This window comes from Lemur catta, chromosome 11 (assembly GCF_020740605.2).
Source record: "Lemur catta isolate mLemCat1 chromosome 11, mLemCat1.pri, whole genome shotgun sequence".
Taxonomy (NCBI): Eukaryota; Metazoa; Chordata; class Mammalia; order Primates; family Lemuridae; genus Lemur; species Lemur catta.
In genome coordinates this window covers 55,355,713-55,377,326 of record NC_059138.1, presented here as the reverse complement: position 1 = coordinate 55,377,326, position 21,614 = coordinate 55,355,713, and the positions used below count along the sequence as shown (strand labels likewise).

Here is a 21,614-nt window from a genome sequence, read left to right as displayed (position 1 = left end):
ATAATTATATATTTATGAATTTATTTTGTTATTATTTATCTTCCCTACTAGAATATAAGCTCTTTGAGAACAGGAACTATTTTCTCTTTTTCACTAACTTAACACATTGCTAATGCATAATAGAAGCAAGATAAATATTTGTTAAGTGAATAAATTAATGAGCTTCCTACAACTAAAAATAACGATGATTCCAATGTGATCATGACTGAATGACCTGGACTAACAGAACTAAATATATTAATATTTACATACACTCATATGTATTTCTAAGGCCCTTTGAACTAGGCTTAATGTGTAGGGATGCCTATTACGTTGCCTGAGGTAGGTTGGAGTCACCAAGTCTCGAAACCATGAGTGTGCATGCAGTCAACAGTGTTGGCCACCCAGAAAGGCTTACCTCTCCAAACCAGTTGCTTGGCACAGAGAATGGAGCTTGGAGTTGTACAGAAGTGCAAAGCTGTGTGTCCACTTAAGGAGTAGCAATTGAGCTTTGCTCCGCGGTCACAGAGGATGTTTACGCAATCCAGGTTGGCCATTTCACAAGCCACGTGAAGAGGCGTTTTCCCATTGGGTCTACAGTTGATTGTAGCATTGTGGTCTAGTAGCACCAGAAGACATTCCACATGACCAAACAAGACAGAGAGATGCAGGCCTGTTGCCCAAGAAGACTTTAATTTATAACTAGGCAACCAATAACCTGAAAAAGAGGATTTTTACAAAGTATTTTATTTGGATCACATTTATAAAATTGGGGGAAAAATGACTCAGAGGTTTTAAACTAGTAGCTGATGGGTCTGCAAATGTTCAATTTAATGGCATATTTTGATGTACTTAACTGTGATAGGCTTTCTCAAGTTCTCATAGTCTCTACTATTCCTTATTATGCTATTCTGTTTCTTTATTTAATTTACCTATTTGGATCTTGAAGGCATTTGAGTTTTGGACTGTCATTATGTGATTGTATTTTATTTGACATGGTAAGTTACATGAAATTTTTCAGGAATTTTTTTTTAACTCCCAATCATTGAGAATTTGTCTTGAATGATTCCAAAACTGTTATTTACAAGCTTATAATTTTTATTCGACCCCAGTTCTTTTTTCCTACTGTTATTATCAATCCAAAGTGTGAATGTGTTTAATCTTGTTAAAAAATGTATCACACCAAGATTTTATTTACCTACCTGTTGGTTTATACAATATCTCTTTCCAAAGAATTTAAGGCAATTCAAAACTTTTACACAACACAACATTTTTAAATGATCTAGGAGATAAGGGCAAGGAGAAGTAGGAATGTAAAAAGAGGTCAAAAGTAAGATATGCAGGTACAGAAAATATAAACCATGTTCTGTACACTAGAACTGCCTTGCGAATTTGCCTTTGAACTTCCTAGCAGCCAAATTAAATGGTTAAACAAGATGTGTTGCACAATTAACTATGCTCACAAGCTATACACAAATTAATCAGTCAGGAGAAGCATAATTGTACCTAGGTCTGAGATCTTAGATAAATTTTTCCTATTAGTTGTTGGAAGTATGCGCGCACACTCTCTCTCTCTCTCCCCCCCCCCTTTCTCCCTCTGACCTCCAAGTTCTATACACTGAGCTCATCCTTTTTCTACAGGTCTGCAACAATTGCCACTTTTGACAAGCTATAACAATGATGACTTTATAAATTTTCTTTTGATGTCAACACTTATAGCCATAGCATTTAATCTCACTATGAGTGAGGAATGGAAAATAGGTACAGAAAGAAGAAATATTGATGGCAAGATGAAGATGTAGGGATAGCTCAACAGCCTGGAAAAGACTCTAGGGCTGACACAACAAAATAAATTTTAACATGGATAAATCAAAAGTTTGCTTTTAGGTTATAAAAATTCCACTTACAAGTACAAGGTAAGTGGAATATGGTTTAATGGCCATTTATTTGAGAAAAAAACCTGGGGATTGGAGTTGACAGTAATCTCAAAACGAGCCAACACCGGGATGGAGCTGCCAAAAAACTAATACAATTTTAAACTACATTAATAAAAGTGCAGTGTCCAGAATAAGGAAATAAAAGTTATATTCTTCACTGATTAGATGAGGTCAGAATAAATCCAGAATATTATGATTACTTCTGGGCACCACCCTTTCCAAGAAATGGTGAGCGACCAGAGGGCACTCTGAGGATGGTGACCACATCGAAAGTAGGCCTGGTGGTCAGCTGTTAAAATTCTCTCATTTAAGTGAAAAACACTAATTATGTGTCATTCCTGGGTATTTATCTTATAAGTATAATAACTTATGTGTGACATGCCCTAAAGGACCATGCATCACACAAGGACCACCACTGGCATTGTACATGCTGTGAAAGGTGCTCAAGGGAGTTACAAATCCTGGTAAACCAGTCTATATACAAGAACATGTACTATCTGACAGCGTTGTTCATAATAGTTAAATGATTGGAGACAACTTCACTGTTAACCCATAGAAGACCGTTCAAATAAATTATAGTACCTCTATACTATGAAATACTATACAGCCAATAAAAAGAATTGGGCAGTTCTATATAGACTGAAATGGAAAAATTATTGAAGGAGAGAAGCAGGGAGCTAAAGAGTATGCAAACTATGCTATTATGTGCACATATATTTGTAAACACCTGTAACAAGAAACTGGTTACAGTGGTGGCTTCCAAGAAGATCTCAGGGGCCAGGGGACAAGAACATAGATGTACTTTCTCTTGAATGCTCTCTGTGTAACTTTCAAATTTCATACCCTGTGCATGTGTTACTTTATATTAAAATAAATAAAATTAAAATAAACTATTGTCCATCCAGAAGGGGAAAAAAGAATTTAATGTAAAGAAGCCATTTACAGGGTTATGCACAATGCTGATTAATTCCACAGGAATGAAAGAATTCAACCCAAACCTTGTCTTTTTGCAGCCCACCCTCCAACCTAGCTACACACACACACACACATACACACACACACACACACACACATACTCACCCAACTTTAATCCCTTTTTATCCAGTTTAGAATTCTAGGGCCATCTTGCATTCTCTCTCTCCCACCTCTCCACTTATCTAAATCTTCTCTTTAAAAAGAAATCCAGTTATTTCACACCAAGGTCCAATGGACCAAGGATTGTTCAAAGCATGATTCTTCTCAGGATTATGTGAATTTATGTAGGAATCTGTATTCAGCTAATAGAATTAAGTTCTAAGATACTAATTTGAGATTCCAGTCACTGAACAGAGATGGTGTTTGGTTATATGGACATTCCCTGGCAAAGCTAAGTGGTGTCACAGTAGTCTGAGCTGAGGAGTATCAGACCTTTGCCTGTGTGTGTGTGTGTGTGTGTGTGTGTGTGTGTGTGTGTGTGTGTGTAGATAGATATGCACACACAATGTATGTATGTATGGATCCATTTATACATTTGCATTTAGTTATGTACATGAATCTGTTTTCCAAGCAGAGTTCTTAATCTATTTGTCATGCAACCTGCTTTTGATAATAATGAATTACATTAACAGCAATACTTAATCAGTCATTTTAATACTCAAATTTCCTCAACAAGCAATTCTCAAAAACAGTTTGTCCTGTCTTGGAAAGAAGCTGGGTCCAGATCTGAAAACCATGGTGTATTCTGCCTGCCGATTAGTGGCAAAGATTAGGCAGCTATATGCAACAACTGGTTGGAAACTCATGCCTGCTTCTGCAATGGGAAGAAAAATGATCTCGGAAAGGAAGCGGCAGAGAGCTGATTAAAAGAACACTGTTTTGATGTAAAATCAAAGAAACACAGAATGTTAGAGCTGGAGGGAAGATTATTCAGTCCAAGCCTTTCATTTTCCAGATGAGAAAACTGCCACTTTTTCAGCCTGCTAGAGTTATAAGTTGTCTGCTTCTGTCCAAACTCATGAACTCAGAATATCCGCAGTGCGGAGTTTCCATCGGTCTTTGTCTTTGTGGAAACAGAATAGGTTTAGCTCCGGGACCATTTCACAAATCACAAGGAAGGGAAGACGATCCTGAATTCACCTATAAACTATCACATCTCTGATATGAAAATGCATCTGCTTGTTGATTTTTTTTCTTCATCCTAAATTCCCAGTAGCGCCTAGAGAATATATATTGCCCATTTATTACATTAATCTGTTATCCTTGGCCTCACAGTCAGTTTTATCTGCACCTCTCATAATCATAACCATTAACTGGTCAGACTCACAGACCACCAAGTTCTGGAACTCAGCTTACCCCCAGAATGGAACTGTGCCTACAGCTCATCTCTCCTAGATGGGACTGTGTGTAGGTAGGTAGCAACAGACACCTTACCAGCTGTCCCTGGGGAGCTAAAATAGAGAAATGGGACTAGGGCTGATTGTGGGCTGTGGCTCAGGGTATGCTGAAGTGTGTCTGGAAGCTGTGTGGCAGAACTTTGGTAGTAGTAGTGTGGGGGACAGTTCTGGATAATTCAGTCCTGAGCATAACAGGAAAGCCTGCTCTGAGCAGAAAAAAGAGCAGCCCCTGACAAAGAGGCCACCCACATAAAATTGCCATCTTAAAATAAGGCTGGAGCCACAGGTCACTGTTTAGCAAGCATGGAAGTAAGTACACCTACCCTCGTGGAGGACCCAACCCAAGGGAAAGCTATCTTCAAAAACTGCAGATGAGGCTGAGCCTGTTAACAATCTTGTGTCAGTGCTGATATGTCCAGAGATCAGAATTTGTCCCCCAAAGTATAACCACCAACAGCCATAGCATGCTAGAAACACAGTTAACTGATCTGGCAGATTCATTTTTTATACCCTCCCTTCCCTCTGCAGCAGAATTTTCTCGGGGCTTCAAAACCTAGCATGTGATTTATTCTCAGAATTTGTCTTTGAAAGCCACCCCTCGTCCCCCCGCCCCGTTCACCTCTGCAGATGCCAGCCTGCCCTTTTCCTATGTGCTCAGACTGCACAAAGGACAGGCATGGGGCGGAACTGGAAAACAAAGCCCTCGAGGGCTCAGGGTCAGCGTGAAAAACCACTGTCTCCCTCTAATGTAAACCACTCACACTCGACCCCACATCTGCAGGCTCTGTGCCATGGTGGCTCCGTGCGAAAGAGCTCTGCTGGAACAAGGGGCTGTCCTGAGAAGGAGAGAGGAGAGGGAGATACAGATTCTTCCCTCAATGCACAAATCCCACAGGGAACTCCCAAATACATGCCATGTCCACGTGGCTTTATAGTATCTACAGTCACTTTTCATCGTCCCCAGACCATGATACAGAATCTGTTGACACAATTTCACCTTCACAACATCACTGATTACCCGCATGCAGGGGACTTAGAGAGGGTCTTGTCAACGCCTGCATTTTGCAAATGAAGACAATTAGTCAGGTAGAGGTCAAGTAGTATAAAGTTCCCACGTTCGTATCACTAGTACTGACAGAGGCTAACTCTAACTCTCAAACTCCACCTCCCGAAAATCTTTAAAGAGCCGTCAATGATTTAGCTCACCTCTAAACCCAGTATCACTTGTAGCTAAAGTTTTAAAGGAATTCTTGAAATTTTACACCTGCAAAAACGTGCAGACTAATCCTCTGTGAGTGTGTGTTTAATTTAAATCTGAAGCCAAAGAGATATGCCTGAGTAGCTGAGTAGAAAGGTGCCCAGCTCAGGGAGTATGGTAAGGAGCAGAGTATATTGGCCATCTTTTAGGTAAGGGGATTGGTTCTGCTCCAGGGTTTGGAGAGGATGTACACCTCTCTGGTAACCCTTCAGCTAAGCCCGGGCTCTGCAACAGTTATCAACTATAATGTTATCTGAGTCAAAAGAACCCCACACGCGAGAAGCCTCTGTTATTACAGCCAAAGGTTACACATGCTGCTTGTGGCTGGATTAGCAGACATTTGCTCTGCTTGCGTCCATGTATTTACACAGTCCTGGAGGATTATAGACTGAAGCACAATTCTTGGCTATTTTGGAATAGCTAATATTTTCAGGATAACTCTCAAAGTTCCCCTGGGAGGGAGAAAAAAAAAAACTAAGAAAAACAAGCTTGAAATGTAAATTTTAAAAGAAAAAAGTTTGAACATCCAGGAAGGGAAAAGAACCCTAAGATGGTTAATAGGAAAGCAGGTGAGTGAATTTCTGGCAAAGAGGAAAAATTTTCAGAGATACAGAGATTATTCATTAGGAGAGTGGAAATAAGAGCTTTCAAGATATTTGGAAAGCAGTTCCTACTTAGTAAAGTAGATAGAGTACCTGCCAGAAAATTTTCAAGTGAAATCATTCATTCGTTATTTTAATTAAAAATATGACTACCAACCAAGGAACCAGCGGCTGTGGGCCATAAATGAAGTACTTAAAGTGCATTACACTGATTAATAAAAGGACTCTGATTAACCTTGCTGACTAGGGAATTTCATACCAAAGAGATAAGCATGATATTCTGCCTGTATCGTTAAGGAGCCAAAGCTCGCACATCTGAAGGAGAATCTAAATGTGTAGTTGGAAAAAACCTTTGGAAACAGTTTTATGGCCATTCCTTCATGTTTCCAGCATGTGGGTCACCAATGAAAACCAATATAAAGGGCCTTTGAGTTTTCTTTAGAGATTTCTTTTGAGTTTGTTCTCACCCTAAGTACTCCATGCTTGTCCCATAATAAATTTTCTAGCATTGACAACCCTTGACTATTCAACGACTTATTGCATTTGGCAGTTAAAAAGTAGTTCATGTATTTATGTTTTCTTCATGTACTTCTTATTTTAAAGTAAATTAAATTAAATCTGGTAAATGCAGTTTTGCTTACTTGTTTTTGCTTTTAAGACCCATTATCTCTGCATTCCCTGGGAGGTCTTTCAAATGACAACCAGCACATTTTCAATGTCTGCTTTACAAAGTGTGAGAGAAGTTTTCTTTTTTTTTAATTACTAATAAAACATGATTTTATCTGAAGATTTGATTATGAAGCTTAAAATAACTTGGAAAAATAAAGCGAGACCTCTCTAACTTTAAGAATCATTATTAGATGCTGGTGAGAGATAGGACCCACAGTTGGAACAGAATCTGGAGACTGGCTTCTAAATCTGTTCTTTGCAGACTGGTAAGAAAAGCTACTCAATGAGATAGGCCCAGTGCTACAGGGAGAAGTGGAAATAAGTTTCCGGATTTTCTTGTAACCCAAAAGCTGTGTTCTATCTCCCTACAAAGTTCACATTTCATATTTGCTTATATAATCAACTTTTGATTATTGATATACCAATTAGATTGTAGATTTGGGGAAAAATATTTAGATCCTAAGTTGATTTATTTGCCAGCAAAGATCTGAGTTACCTTTCCAAAAATTATACACTGACTTTCATAGCGGCTTAGAGGTACTATATTTAGGGATAAAAATTGGTCACTTTTTGAATGCTATGAAAAACGCTAAATGTTCTAAAAGAAATAAAAATGGTTTAGAACTGATTGTACTACTGTTAATTTTCTGTAGGACAATCATATGTTGAATATAGAATTACATTATTAATTACACAAGGAAGTTTTAAAGTAGTGTGATATTTGTTAGTAGATTTTATACAATTGCCCAGCCAAAAATAACTGAAACCTGAAGATTTCCATACTTTAAAAGTAAACAGTGATGTTCTTTTCCTTCATCCGGATGCTGGTTACATAAGTTTGTTTATTTTGTAATAATTCATCAAGCTACACATTATGATTTATATACTTTTCTGCATAGAGCTTTTCAAAAGTGCTTTAAAAAAATCAAAGAGCAGTGTATAGCCGTTCAACAGTGTCCAACATCTAAAAGGTCTGCTTTGATCTAAGAAAGTCGCACAAAGTTTAATCCAGCCACATACCCTTCAAGGCCACACAGAAACAGGTTTTATTCCTTTTAACTCTTCAAACAGGAATTAACTAACAAACGAGTGTAGACCACTCAGCTAGCTCTACACTGTTCCCTGAGAATTCCTTTGTGACTTAAGGAGTTGATATAACCACTTAGATCTACTTGCCTGGCTAGCAACTAGGACTCTATTTATCACTTCCATTCCTAACTGAAATTGTAAAGGGACTGATAATTAGCCTGGAAGCATGTGAAAAAAAATTGAAGAAACTTTAAAGAAAGATGAAACTTTAAACTGGATTTGAGACTAGAGAGACAGACTCTTATCCTCATATTCATGATAAACAGAGAGTAAGTATATTTCTTTCTACACATGCACACACAAAGGATTTCCTGCATAAACCCCAAAGATATGACCCCAAATCCTATTCTTGCTGTGTACACATCCACTCGGCATACATAAAAATGGAACTATTCTTTTCCTTTCCCACAGGGTATAATTTGCTGTCTTCTTAATTGAAAGCCACATCCCATGGTACTAAATTATGAAAACAGCTATTAGTATGAATGAAAAGTTAGCTCTATGAGGACCATAGGAGTTGGCTCATATTGACAAGAAGAATTTAAAATGCATTTTCTTCTCATTCAAGGGTGATGACACCATTGGAGGCATGAGAAATAACACCCTGTTTCCTGAGAGCCTGCACCTAAAACTTTCTTTCTCATACCCGCAGAACCTTCACCCATTGACTTGAACCTGAGTTATTTTACACTGGACACAAATACAAGTTTTTAAAAATATCTTAAAAATTAGTTTAGTACTGAGACATTTTTTCACTGAACAAAGTTATGAGATGAAAGCAATCTAGTTTCAGAATATACCTTCCTTTTTTCTAAGAGTCCCCACCAACTTTTCAAAAAAAATAGACCCCCTCCCTTTCAGCCAAAATAGCAATGTCAATTTATTATAAAGCCCTTAAGTAAAAATCACAAACACAACTATTCTAGATTTTCTTCAGAACTGATAATCAGTGGATAGTTCATTAATGCGGAAATATATACTGTAACATTAACATTTGTACATGGAAATAGATGACAGTGATAATTTACATATGAACAAAAAAATCTGTAAACATGAGAACATGAAAAATAATTACTATCTCTCTCTAAATGCTATACACAAGACCTTAGCATCTATATTGTTTAAATAGAAGTGATTTGGAGCAGGGTGTTTGTCTGCCGACACTCTACCAGATAACCTAACTTTTCAAGCTCCCCCGTGAACTAGCTGATTTGGGAAATCAGAATCAGTGCGATTCCAATTTATTTCCGATTTATTAAGCATGGTTTCCAGAAAATTTCTTAATAAAAAACGTTGCTCTATTTTTGTTTTCCCTAGTTCTTCAAAGCAGATATTCTGTGTTGAGCACATCTGCAATTTTGAACTTTTATTGTAGCTCAGGAAAAAAAGTTAACTTTTTGGTTTTTCTGAGTTCAGCTTTTTTTGTGCCTGAACTGAAAACTCATTAAAATGACAAGGACCATCAAGGTGCCTGTGGCATGGCTTTATCCATTTATTAACCCTCCAAATGGGAGGGGGTCCTCTTTTTTAGCCACATGGATATTGAGATGATGTATCTTTAAGTGGCTGTTAACGGAGAATTAGCAGCCTGTTCCCAAACCAGCCATGTTGTCCATGTCTGAACAATCTGTTTAGCCATAATCTAGAAATATTTTTGCATTCTCTATCATCATTATCAAAAGAAAAGTTAGAAACAGAAAGCGCATTACTAAATATAATTGTCCAGGATTTCAAATTCTAGGCACAGTGGTGGAAAAAAGAAAAAAAAAATGAAAGAAAAGACATAAATATATAGCCCATAATGCGTTCCAGTTTGAAAAGAAAGAAAAGATCAAATTAGAAATATTTTCAAAATAAATACTTCAGAAACAATAAGAGCTACTAGTTTACAGTGGGTAACTGGCACTGTGTGCATTTAAAAAAATCCATTTTCTATCAATTTTATAATTATATCTATATTTGTTACCTTGTTTATAAGATGCCAAAACCATATTCTCATCTTCAACTTCAAAAACTGTGTCGACATCTATTTGCCTTTGGATTAAAATGGCCTTCAATTTTCCGAAGTCATTTGACTTTAAAGCCTCAAGGAAATTTTTCTTAATTAACTTGGCAGCTCCAGATTTAGTGGTAGGGGCAGAGGTGCCGTCCATCCTTCCTCTCTCTCTGGAAGCTTTGCTGTGATTTATCAGGAGAGCAGCACCAAGCAAACAGGCACACGCTGGAGAGTCCACAAACTGTCGGCTAATTTTATCCCAAAGTTATGCTGATCCGTTCTATTTATATAGGGATCATTTCAAACTTCAAAATATCCTTCTTGGCTGTCACTGCATTTTCAGGTCCTTTAAACTGGTTCTATATTAACTGATCCGTTCAGTAATATATAGTGTCAATATGAAGGAAAGCTGCCACTATACCTTTCTAACCATGAAATGTCACAATTATTTTGTATATGATCAAAGTAATAATGTAAGATTTAAAACTTCTTAATGCTCTTTTTTTTCCCCCCTCAGTAAAAACATCTGGTGCCTGGCTGGAGATTCAGTGTCTCGTTTTGACTAACCAATTGGCAAAAATGAAAATTTGTTACAGTTGTTGATGCATGCATTTCTGAAAACCTATAACTGTATAATATGAGTCTGTAAAAGTAAGCATGGTCATACATATTTGCAAACAGGTTTTCAAGTGACCTAGACTTGAAAAATTTCAATATCATGAAAAAGTGGGGTTGGGTGAAATTGTTTTAGGTAAAAAGAGACTGAAAAGACAAAAACAGCTAAACAAAATGTGTGAATGAATTGTATTGAATCCTATATTTTTTAAAAACAAATCAGTTAGAAAAGACTATAGTGGGACAATTGTGGAACTATAAATATGAACAAGACATTGCTGTGAACAATAAATATGAACTATAAAAAATGAACAATTACATAACAATATGTAATTGCTAATTTTTGAGGTGTAATAAATGTACTGTGGTGATCCAGAAGAATATTCTTATTCTTAAGTGATGCATTAAGGGATAAATTGTCATGATGTCTAAAACTTCTTTTAAAATAAGTCAGAAATACAGATCAACAGGTGTGTGTATGTGTGTGTGTGCAAACAGAAACAGAGGGAGAAAGAAAATGCTGCAAAAAGTTAAGAGTTGGCAAATCTAATGAAGAATATACCAGTATCTATTAAATTATTCTTTTAGATATTCTGTAAGTTTGAAATTTTTCAAAATAAAAACCTGGAGAGAAAAATATATGTCCATTATATTATTCTTCCAGCTATCTGTAAGTTTGAAATTTTTCCAAATAAAAAGTTGGAGAGAAAAAATATACTCAATTTTTTAAGTTATAATCATTAAAAAGTAGAAAAAATGATGATCGCAAGTACTAATGAGAATGCAAACAAATCACATTTTATATATTGTTTGTGGGAGTCAAAATTGGTGCCAACTTTCTGCTGAATAATTAGCAACATGAATTTTAAGGAACCTAAAATGATACCACTATTTGATTCTTAGAATTTACCTAAGTATATAAATGTGGGTACAAATCACAGCATAACTTTTAACTTATTTTATTGATGTGTAACATAAATACGAGAAAATGACAAGTCGTAAGTTTACAGGTTGTCATATTTTCACAAAGTGATCACACTCGTGTAATCAACGCTGAGATCAAACCACAGAGTAGCTGAAGCCCATCTGAAGCCCCTTTTATATCCTCTTCCAATCAAAACACTCACCTACCTCACAGCGATAATTATTGTCTTGACTTCTCATACTATAGTTTTGACTTTTTCTTTTAATTTAATTTTTTATTTTTTAATGTTTAATTTTTTTTTAGAGTTTTAAATTATACAATTTTAAAAAAAACAGCAATGGACAGAGGCGTACATCAAAATGCTTCCTCATCCAAGGGCGTGGTCCCCCACTGAGTCTTCTGTGACACATTACTTTTGTTGAAATTGTATTGAGATTCTTAGGGAGCATTTTGCAAGTCTGCTTCATGTTATAGTTATACTTCCTTCAACAAATCCTATTGAGAACCTACCATATGCCAGACACTCACTGTGGGCACTGGAGATACAGCAGGGAACAAACAGACAAAAACCCCTGCCTGTGTGCAACTTAGCATGCTAACGGATTTAAGTGGAGATGGAAATCACTAGATCTTTTTCATCTCAAAGTGGTCACACAAAGTTGCAAACTTACTGAATTTCATACAAAAATAATATAGTTTGTTTGTATCCAATTAATTGATCTGATCCCCATTATGGCTATCCCCAATTAACTTACTGGCAAAGGGGGGACAATTTTAGGCCAGTCTGACATGTTTAGTCTGATGCAAATATTTAGCAGTCTTTTTTAAGTAAGTGATCAGTCTCTTTGCATAAAATTCTCTACTTTGAGAGTTCTAATTTTCCCTCCAAAATGGCTTCAGGAAATATGGGATATGTACAGGAACAATATGTACAATACTAATATTTAACAAACAGCATTACTGGAAGAGACTTTTGACATAAATTACCAGTCTGGCCAGACCACGTGTACCAGGTGACAATCAGTCAGGAGTAGGAGTGAAACTTACATGACCTCATGGTGACTGAGGGGAAAGGGGTTCTCAGATGGATTCATTGTACTCGAGACCCTCCCTGATCTCCATGGCAGAGTAGCAGAGTGGCTCCTCTAACTTGGACCTATCTGGCTGGATTCGGATTTCTGTCTCCACTCCTACTGGAGTATGTAATCCTGGTCATTTGCCTCCAATTTCGATGTCCTCAAACACTGCAGCCACTTGGCTGTGTTAGTTCAATGTATACTCAGACGTTGTGTGTTTTCTCCCAGGCACATCACCGCTGCTGGGTCCTTACACATCACACAGGACCACGAAGAACCAGGAGCCTTTTACTGCCACCTTCTTGTCATCTTTTTAGGGCCAGAATGGACTTGGACCTAAGCTGAGGCCTGGAGTTTTCTGAAGGGTGCACATTCTCTCTAATGCCAGCAACTAACCTGTCTTCTCAGACTTCCTCGGGCAGACCAAGTTGCTTCCCCGTCAAGTTCAACACCCCCAGCCCCAGGAATAAGTGTGTTAGGAGGGATGAGAACACGGCATCTAACCCCTGGATCAACCCATATCTCCTCTAATAATCCATCAAGACTTCCAGACTTCCTGGCTAGAAGGATCCAGTGGGAGTTTTTGCTTCTTCTTTAACTTTTTCTTTTCCTCCTTACGTCAGCAAGCCTGTTGATCTCTTGCCACAGGTGGCAGGGTTATCATCTTTGCATTGTGGAAGAAACCCCGTGATTTAAGTTTTCCAGATGTGGTCCTTGAAATACTAAATAAGGAGATAAAGTGATTTAGAAAAATGCTTATTTTCTCGATGCCTGATTTTGCAACTGTTTTCTTTCTGAAAGTTAGCATTGAGACTTAAACTTGACCAATGATCAGTTTGTCCTAAGTTGCTCCCACACTTTCTTTCCTTGGGCTGGTAAACCTCATGACTTGGCCCTCAGGCTGAAGGTTACCGGAAAAAAAAAGGTAATTTAAAAAAGAAACTTAAAGGAATTGCTTTAATATTTCAAGAAAAAGTTAAGATGTTAGTGTTACAGCTCTTTTACAATTTGTATAGTAGGTTTTCCCATTTTCACTGGAAGAACTCCCCCTAAAAAATACTTTTTTAAATAAATAAAATTTTAAGCTAAAGAGAGAGGTATAATTTTTCCACTGAAGCTATTTCAGTCTTGTCCCAAAGCTGTAAAAATAAATACTAGATCTAAACTTGGTGATATAATCTGAGAAAACAAAGCAAATGTCAATGAAGAAATATACCAAATTGAGAATGTTATCTGTATTATTCTGCTAAAAATCAATTATTGACCAATTTAGCCAAGCAGCAGAGAATAAAACTTAGAGATTATTTGTACTTACAAAACAAATAGCAGCTAAATTAAGTTGCCCATCAAAGTCATTCTAATATATAGGAAGTCCCGCGACCAATCCCAATAACAGATTTGAGAGCGGCCTACTTTATCCAGACCACTGCTTCAAGTCACCATCTCTCTAGGACTCAGGAGGCCAAATTACACAATGGCCAAGTTTCACACTGTCCAGTCAGGCCTGTCAGAAATTCCTGTCTCCTCAGCTCTTAGAAATGAAAACTCTCCTTCCTGTAAGATGAGTTTTTTATTAGTGTTTCATGACATGCCCAGGAGAGTGTCCTCTGCTCTTGCAATAGTATGAAGAGCTCTGTGACAAGGCGATGATGTCGTGGCAAGTGGCCTGTAAGACCCTTGCATGCTCTCTGGGGACCTAAGACTGAGGCAGCAGGCCCGGCATCCCGGTTGCTTGTGTTCATGACGTCTGTGTACAACACAGTCTGTCCACTTGGAATATCTGCTCTGGAACACAAATGGCTCCTTGGTGCATTATGGCATTTAAACATGAATTAGATGCTATTAAGCCACAATTACTTATCAAATGCAACCATAGAGAAGAAATCAGAAACCAAAGGATCTAAAATATACCTTTGGAAACCAGAATTTCTGTGAAAACAGAACCCCTGGGGCCTTCCTGACTTTCCCAGCAGAAGCATTAGAATGTCCTTGCTATTGGCTCACAGAAATGAGTGATGAGGTGGTCTGACATCCCTTTCTTAACTGGCATACTTAAGTTCACCATATAGCTTCCTACTCATTACATGTCATCTTGGGGTGGATTTTTTTGGTTTTTGATTTTTGTTTTTTTTTTTTTTGCTGTTGTTTCATATGCATTAGTGTTAATGTTTTGTATAAAGATGCTTTTGTTTGCAGGTAACACCAACAACCAGAACTTACATAAACAGTAAAGATTTATTGGTTCACATAATAGAAAATTCCAGCTGCAGTGTGGGTTTCAGCAGAGATCTGATCCAGAAATTTACAACATCAATAGGGCTCTGCCAGGCAAATGGTATTATTAGTGGTATAATTGTAATTGTTAGCATTTCTAGTTGACAGTTCAGCAAAATTAAGAACCAAAGACTATAAACGAATTATACACAGTCAGATGGCAAATACATAGCAGATCTAAGACTCAAGCCTACATCTTGAGACTCCAAACTGATGCTCCTATTGTTCAAATGGCTTTTTCTACAGTTTTGTTAAAGTTAATTACAAACATTCTATTTTATCACTGAGTAATCTAGGAAGAAATCTGCTCATACTTAGTCCTTCATTCAATAAATATTTATTGGGAACTTACTATGGGCAAGATACTATATTATTTATCTTTTGCTGCATAGCAAATAACCCCAAAATGTATTAGCTTAAAGCAACAATAATCATTCATTATCTCTCACAGTTTCTGTGGATCAGAACGCAGTGGGAAAGGCTTGTCTTTGCTCCATGATGTTTGCGGCCTCAGTGGAAGGGCTCAAAGGCTGGGAGATGGATGATTTTTAAGAGTGGCCCAGTCACTTGGCTAACAAGTTGGTGCTGGCTCTTCGGTTGCTGTTCATGACGTCCTCTGTGCAGGGCTGCTTAAGTGTCCCCACGACACGACGACTGGCTTCTCCCAGAACGAAAATTCCAAGAGAGCAAGTGGGAAGTTTCAATGTCTTTCATATACCACTATTTTCACCATATTCTGTCAGTCACACTGATTAGCCCTAATTCAAAGTGAGCGAGGACAAAAGGAAGGCGTGAATACCAGGAAGTGTGCATCACTGGGGTCTATCTGCAGTTAGACTGCAGAAACACGAAGAAAAAACATGCAAACATCCTTACCTTTATGGAGCTTTTATACTAGTGGAAGGGCTGTGAAGAAGCAAACAGTAAGATAGTTTGTCAAATGGTAATATGTGCTACAAAAAAAAATAAATAAATAAACTGGGGAAGGTCTAGGGTCACAGCCAGATCTTAAGTCACCCCTGTACAGATCAGAACAAGGTGTACTCCTCTGGGCCAATACGTAAGAAAAGCCTCCTCCACTTCGAGGCTGGTCCTGGGAAGGTGTTATGGCCCTGGAAAGCATTACAATTTTAAATAAATGGTTAGAGAAGTCCTTGATTTCCTTGAGCAGAAACTTGAAGGAAGTTTGCGAGTGAGCCATGCTGATATGTAGGCCAAGGGAGCAGCAAAGTCTAAGGCCCTGAGACAAGGGACAGCAAGATACGTCAGGAGGCCATCCTTAGTCAGATGCCTCCACCTCCTTTCGGATAGTTTTGAAGCTCAGTAAAGCTTAGGAGTGGAACTGATGTATACATTTATTTCATTTCTTCTACTTCTTGAACCCAAGTCCAATTCTCTCCAAGCTAAGCCTAGAAGAGCATCCTCATATCAGCTGTATGCCAGGCCTGATACACATAGGTTCCCCAAAATGGCTTGTAATTGATGATAGCTTTCTTTTTCCATAGATAAGCAATAAAGTACATATTTCATTTGTAGATATTCAATATTAAGCACACACCCCAACAATGGAGCAAATACACAAATTTCAAACCACGTTAGGATTTCAATTATCTATTCCTAGAGGCCACCTCGAATTGGGGGCATGGCAATAGGATTATAATAAAGAACTAGCAAACTAGTACCATGAGAACTGCACTTTTATAACAATATAGATCAATTCTGTGTACTAAGCATACCATTTTATAAGAATTCTGGGGTTGTAAGAATCTAATGAAACAATGTATATACCCATGCTTTGTACATTGTAGAGCATTACAGGAGAATTACAGAATGCCATTGTCATTCCCATCAGTGGGCTAACAAAACATCCCAACGCTCCCCAGAAAGACCAGGTGGTGTTATTATAACAGAACATCGGACTGGGAGACCCGGCTCATGTTCCCAGCTCTGGTAATAATTAGCTGTGTGTTTCAAATAGTTCAAAATACTTCTCAGTGACTCAGTTTCCTCTAAGTAAAATGAGACCTGCTAGATCCAGTCCTCAGGGCTTTTTTCTCCTTACTCAATAGAGTGTCCTGGACATAGGCAAAGCTTGACAATATTTACAAGGGCAGAAGACTTTGCCATGATTTTTTGAAAGACTTCCCTGAGGATGCGCCGCTTTATGGGCAGCCCTCGTCTACAGACTGGTCAGGTTCTGCCTTCAACCAGTTGGGGGCGCTGAAAGAGCTCCTAACACGCTGCCAGCTCTCACGTTCTGTGCATTTATGTTCTTGGTCGTAATTACAGACTGGGAGCGTGTGTGTTTAGCATAAAATCTGTTAAACGATCCCCACAAATGGCAGAAATGATTGCTTTCTAAACGGCAGTGTCCAAAGTCCTACTCAAGCAACATCTTCATTTGGAACTCTATTTCTGGCCTGGCATTCCTCTCTTTGGAATGCTGAAGTGATTATTTAGCCACTACTGCCCACTTCTTGGAACCCATCTCGGCGAACAAACCAGCTGCCTTTCATGTAAGAATATTTAAACTAAATTTGTAGCTAATTACCCTGAGTGTTTCTGGAGAATCTCCCTCACTGGCACGATGCTACATTGTTCCCTTTCAGTAGCTCCCTTTCTGGGTGGTGGATGTCAGAGTGGGCTGGATTGACACAAGCAATAACCAAGCACTGGTGCACCTGAACTCTGACAAACTATACATTTCATGTCATCTTTGACTACAAAAAAAACAAGTTTTTTTGATATAAAACATCCCTGCCTGGGGTTGAGGGGATGGCTCTGTGCTCTAGGTCTCCTAGCAACTGACCTGCGTTTGCATGCCCTCCCGGCGCAGTTGAAACATCAACACCAGCTTGTGTTTCCACCCTTCACCCTGTTACACACTCCACAAAATCAACTCAAGGGAATAATTTACCATAATTTTGCCTCATCAGAACATTAACCTCCCGATTATACTCCAGGTGGCATTTGCATTTTCTTTTTACTTTTGACAAATTTATGAAGCAGAAGGTGTAGGTAGAGAAGAAAATTGCCTTTCCCTTTCAGGGGGTTAAAGAAATCAGATTGTCCTCTGAATTGTCTTTTCTAACATTCTTGAATGTCCTTTAAGACCCACAGTTGTTAGAAGCCAGTCAGCTATTTACCAATTGCGAAGGTTCATAATCATCAACTTTACTTTACGTCTGTGTAAATACCTAATGCATGGAAGCTGTTTGAGTTAGAGCAATCCTGAACACAACACATCATCTCTGGATTCTTGCAGAAAAAATTCGGCATGGCTAGTCACGCAGACAAAGCTGCAGTTAGGGGTGGGAGAGTGGGGTGAAGAGGAAGGGGGCAGGCATTTTCGGGAAAACCATACGAAAATAATCTACCGAAAGAGAACCAACATTCTTGCTTTTTAAAGCGCTTCTTTGCTTGTCAAGTAGAATCCCAGAATTATAGCTGAGAAACAGTTTCTTGTTAAGTGTATCAGATTTTTCAGTTAGGAAAGAAAGCACTGAGACCATGTTGCTTATGTGTTTTCTCAAAATTGCATAGTAAATTAGTGGCAAAGCAGAAACTCCAAGCTAGTGTCAAGCTTCATACGTTAGTTTTTGAACTTCATGATGCTGCCTTCCCTATAGCTCTTGTTTTACATTTCCCTAAACTGACTTAGTGTAAAGGAAAAAATAGGCAGTCATGTTACTGTACACAAGAAAGGTATTCCGCTGTCTTTAAAAGGGGATAAATTTGTGAAAACCTTACAAATTTATAAAATGAGCAATGATCATATATATTATTTTATATGTTATATTTTTGATATAACTATATACTTGAGGAATTCAAAAGCTGACACAGAGTTGATCCTTTGGAAAATATTTTAAGGATGCTGTTTCAAAAAGGAATCAACAAATACATCTTTGAACAACAAAACATATTTTAAAGACGCAACATTTTTCAGGAGAGAGGATGGAAATTAAAAACCGATCCTCTGGTGTCTTTTAGGAGCTGTCTTAATACAGCAGGCCGCATGATGGCAGTGTTCCTCGCTAAATGAACCTGGAAGAGCAGCTGCAGTATAGCCAGGGGAAAAAATCTGAGCCGATGCAGATAAAAAAACCTGATATAGATTTAATCACAAATATGGATTTAAAAAACTTGGTTTTAATCCACAAAAAAAACCATATCTTTCCTGATCATATGAATTTCTCTGTTGAGAATTCACCATGGGTTTATGATTTTATAGAATGAATTTCAAGATGTATCTCACAAATACATGAAAGTAAATCAAACATTGTTTGGAGGGAGATGGGGTTATCTGCTCATTGTTTGTTTTCGCTACGATGGTATGAAGAAAAGCATTCAAAATAATAAACTAAATATATTTTGTACTGTACGTCTTCAGATTCTTTCCAGACCATTATTGTTTTAGGAGTCTCTGTCTTTGGGTGTGGGAAAGCAAGACAAGCTTACTTCTCATGCTCACAATTTTCCTCCTAGGCTGAAAATATTCCCTGTAAGACCAGAGTGAGATTTCCTGAGTACCTTCTAAAAAGGCGTGAAGCCACAGATGGAGGTTACAGCAGCAGCTACTGTCAGTCAAGGCCCCAGGCAAGACTGTGAAATCGAAGATTTGTTCCCGGTTCCCTGCCCGGTCGTTTCTAGTGTCTGTAGCTGCCCCTTGATAGCTCCAGGAGGTAAAACAGCTAGGCTTGTCCTCTAGATCTTTCTTCCATTTCTTGATTCCTCTAGGTGGATTTTGTATTTTAAACATGGGCTGTGAGCTTTCTATAAATCTTAAAAGAACAAATGTCAGTCACGAGCAATGTACACCTACCTCACACAGCTGATAGCCTTGGCTAAAAGCTACCCCATGACTCTGCATGTCACAATTAACAACAACGGACTGTTACTGTTACGTGTCTGACACTGACTGAAAGATGAGTAGGACTCAGCACCGATCAAGAACTTATAAACTAATCAAAGAAATTAGACAATACTGACTATATCACAAAGCAGAATAGGATCTACTGTGAGAGAAACATGGAACACAGGAGGCAAGAGGCTGGGGCATTGTGTGGGAGACATCGAAGCATCAAGAAAGATTTCACAGAGGAAATAGGATTTGAGGTAGGATTTGGTAAATAGAGACCAAGACACTCAGGTGACCTGTTGTCTTTGTTACACTGTGACACCATCCAGCAATGTAGTCCCCTACATCTCCACAATACTAAAGACTCTTTGCAGCCTTCACAGCCGGTATCGACTGTCCCTCATGGCAGGGAGTAGAGACACGGGAGATAATGGCAATCCAATTTTGCTAAAATATAAAGAATATGAACTGGAGAAGTAGAAGATAACAATGGAAATGTGATTTGGGTTTATGAATATATAAGTCCTTGAATGCAAGTAGAAGAGTTAATGCTAAATTCAACCTGCAGTGGGGAATCACTGACTGCTGCCCATACTCCGGGCTGTGATTTGACTACAAAACTCTATATCCAGCGGGGCATCGGGAGGAAATATGTAAGGAAAGATAGTCATTGAATGTAATTTATGACCCTATTCTATTCCACTGACAGCCTGGATTATGATAGCAGTTCTCAAAATTTTAGGCACTTTAGAATCATCTGGAGGGCTTGTTACAGCACAGACTGTTGGGCCACACCCGATTGAGTCTGAATGAGACCTGAGAACTTGTTCAATGCCAATGTTGCTGGTCTGAGGACCATAACATAAAAAACAACTGGTCTAGGGGCTCCATAGATTTTTTTTGCCAGGTATAGAAAGCCCCTTCCTCCTAAGGATTATGCTGCAAAAGTATCTCTTGAATCCCTCCTCCTTAATTATTGTTTCTAACTTTCAGTGATCAGTAACATCAGACCATGCCATTTGGGATAAAATGATTTTACCGTTGAAAACATGTGCATAATGCTATAAAAACTAATGTTTTAAATTTGTTTAATCTCTGTCAAAGTCCTCCTCAATTTTAAACTGTACATTCAGCAGTCACAACCAGTTGTCCTGTTGTTGGGGGCCAGAATAATTTAAAATGTTAAAAGAAATAAAAAAAAATAAAAATGCAAGAAAAAAAATTGAACTGATAATGAGCAAGGTGACTGATGATCCCATCTGATAAATTTTGCTTCTTTAAAAAATCAAAACATACAAGTTGTTATTAAGTGCTATAATCCATGTATATCCTATTTTTATATTAGACCAGAGAAAAAAAAGAAAGATATAAATAGCCAACAAAAAGAAATAAATATGTAAAATGGCTGGGGCAATTATTAAATTGAATTTCCAAGAAAAGTGAAAGACTAAATGTCAGCACAGGTATGCATGTGGGAAGTAACCTGAGGTCAGAAATCTGTTTCAACCTGATCATGTGATCTTTCGTCTGGGCCAGATCAGTTATGAGTGTGACCCAACTTTTAGTAAATATCATACAAAAAAATATAGCATTACAGAAAAAGTCCAGATTTGTTGAGTGTTGAAACTAGAAAGAATCTTGGAGATAACTTATAGCTTTATTTTCAGTTGAGGAAGGTGAAGCATAAAGATGAAGAAATGTCCCCAAAGCCGCACAGTTTCTTCTGTCCATCCCCCCACTGCCCTAACTCGCTAGCCAGCCAGTCCACACTCTTCCCTCCTCCCATTTCCCACACCATTCACAGCAAAGACCACAGGGCAGCCTTTGCTTACACCAGGCCTTGAGTCCCTCTCCATTGTTCCCCATCTGTTGGTTCTGTCTCTCCAACAATGACTGCAAATGCCTCAAAAACAGGAGCCGCTTCTTCATCCTTGCCCTGAATTCCCGGTGGATACATTAAGAGG

At 38.2% G+C, this 21,614-nt stretch overlaps 1 protein-coding gene and 1 non-coding gene across 2 annotated transcripts in view; one reads left to right on the top strand and one right to left on the bottom strand.

The window, feature by feature from the left end:
• ASB4 (ankyrin repeat and SOCS box containing 4) overlaps nucleotides 1-10,059 on the bottom strand; it is a 58,418-nt gene extending 48,359 nt beyond the window's left edge. The window contains exons 1-2 of the mRNA XM_045564096.1: nucleotides 9,873-10,059; nucleotides 398-697 (exon numbers count right to left, since the gene is read on the bottom strand). Of these exons, the coding sequence (XP_045420052.1) occupies nucleotides 398-697; nucleotides 9,873-10,059 (487 nt within the window). The remainder of the gene's footprint in view (nucleotides 1-397; nucleotides 698-9,872) is intronic.
• A 3,444-nt stretch (nucleotides 10,060-13,503) lies between these two features.
• LOC123647865 lies at nucleotides 13,504-13,566 on the top strand. Its single transcript, XR_006738396.1, has one exon. It is a non-coding gene; the product is annotated as a U7 small nuclear RNA (small nuclear RNA).
• Nucleotides 13,567-21,614: the final 8,048 nt, after the last annotated feature.